Below are 2096 nucleotides of genomic sequence, written 5' to 3'. Positions count from 1 at the left end.
TTTGCCTGAGGGACTGGTAGGCATGTGCGCTTTGGCTCTGAAGGGCTTCCTTTGCTGGGGGACCGGTAGGCATGTGCGCTTTGGCTCTGAAGGGCTTCCTTTGCCTGGGGGACCGGTAGGCATGTGCGCTTTGGCTCTGAAGGGCCTCCTTTGCCTGGGGGACCGGTAGGCATGTGCGCTTTGGCTCTGAAGGGCCTCCTTTGCCTGGGGAACCGGTAGGCATGTGCGCTTTGGCTCTGAAGGGCCTCCTTTGCCTGGGGGGACCGGTAGGCATGTGCGCTTTGGCTCTGAAGGGCCTCCTTTGCCTGGGGGACCGGTAGGCATGTGCGCTTTGGCTCTGAAGGGCCTCCTTTGCCTGGGGGACCGGTAGGCATGTGCGCTTTGGCTCTGAAGGGCCTCCTTTGCCTGGGGGACCGGTAGACATGTGCGCTTTGACTCTGAATGGCCTCCTTTGCCTGGGGGACCGATAGGCGTGTGCGCTTTGGCTCTGAAGGGCCTCCTTTGCCTGGGGGACCGATAGGCGTGTGCGCTTTGGCTCTGAAGGGCCTCCTTTGCCTGGGGGACCGATAGGCGTGTGCGCTTTGGCTCTGAAGGGCCTCCTTTGCCTGGGGGACCGGTAGGCATGTGCGCTTTGGCTCTGAAGGGCCTCCTTTGCCTGGGGGACCGGTAGACATGTGCGCTTTGACTCTGAATGGCCTCCTTTGCCTGGGGGACCGGTAGGCATGTGCGCTTTGGCTCTGAAGGGCCTCCTTTGCCTGGGGGACCGGTAGGCATGTGCGCTTTGGCTCTGAAGGGCCTCCTTTGCCTGGGGGACCGGTAGGCATGTGCGCTTTGGCTCTGAAGGGCCTCCTTTGCCTGGGGGACCGGTAGACATGTGCGCTTTGACTCTGAATGGCCTCCTTTGCCTGGGGGACCGATAGGCGTGTGCGCTTTGGCTCTGAAGGGCCTCCTTTGCCTGGGGGACCGGTAGGCATGTGCGCTTTGGCTCTGAATGGCCTCCCTTCCCCTAGGGGTGGAGCTTAAAAGCCCTACTCCACACTACCTTGAACGTTGGAACTCACTGCACTGTAATTGTTCAGTACCTACTTTCATCCTGGTAAGGGTAGAAGAGACTCTTTAGCTATGGTAAGCAGTTCTTCTAGGAGAAGGACACTCCTAGATTAAACCATTGCTCTCTAGTCTTGGGTAGTGCCACAACCTCAGTACCATGGTCTTCCACTGTCTTGGGTGAGAGTTCACTTGCTTGAGGGTACACTCAGCACAGTATTTTATCTAATTTCTCTTCCTCTTGTTTTGTTAAAGTTTTTATAGTTTGCATAGGAAATATTTATTTTGAGGTTTTTATTGTCCTTGAAATATTTTATTTTTTCTCATTTCCTTTCCTCGCTGGGCTACTTTCCCTGTTGGGGCTCCAGGGCTTATAGCATCCTGCTTTTCCAACTAAGGTTGAAACTTAGGAAATAATAATAATAATAATAATAATAATAATAATAATAATAATAATAATAATAATAATAATGCGATTTTGCAAGGGGTATGAATTCACCCCTATCTGTTTCTTAGTTTTTTTATTTGTTTGTTTGTTCGCAAGATTACACAAAAACTACTGTACCACTTTTGACCAAACTTGTTAGTCTTGTTGGGTATGACCCAAGGATTAATCATTACCATTTTAGATAAAGTACATCACAGTACAAGTTCGCAGTAATACGTTAATATAATCGCAGTGGTAAGTAAATGACAAATATTTTGTTAGTTTAATCTTTGTTTTTCAACATTAGGCAGAAACTATTGAACCAATTTCAACGAAACTTTGTAGACATATAAGTTATGACCAAAGGATAAATCCATTAGATTTTAAAGAAAATACATTTAAGTATAAGTATGCAGGGGAGTTAAGAGGTAAATAAGACTTCTGGGCGTAGCGAAGGTATGCTCTCTACTGAGTGCCCCTGTACATAGGTCTTACTTCAACAACTACTCCCTAAAGCCTGGAAATATTCAGCTGTATATATATATATATATATATATACATATATATATATACATATATATATATATATATATATGTATGTATGTATGTACATATGTATATA

The 2096-nt window shown here is 47.3% G+C and overlaps 1 protein-coding gene across 1 annotated transcript in view; it reads left to right on the top strand.

Annotated features, from left to right (window-relative positions):
- Positions 1-991: 991 nt before the first annotated feature.
- LOC137645579 (uncharacterized) overlaps positions 992-2096 on the top strand; it is a 12455-nt gene continuing 11350 nt past the window's right edge. Inside the window, exon 1 of the mRNA XM_068378380.1 lies at positions 992-1096. Coding sequence (XP_068234481.1) covers positions 992-1096 — 105 coding nt within the window. The remainder of the gene's footprint in view (positions 1097-2096) is intronic.

Source organism: Palaemon carinicauda, chromosome 8, assembly GCF_036898095.1.
Source record: "Palaemon carinicauda isolate YSFRI2023 chromosome 8, ASM3689809v2, whole genome shotgun sequence".
NCBI lineage: Eukaryota > Metazoa > Arthropoda > Malacostraca > Decapoda > Palaemonidae > Palaemon > Palaemon carinicauda.
This window is presented reverse-complemented; position numbering and strand designations above follow the sequence as displayed.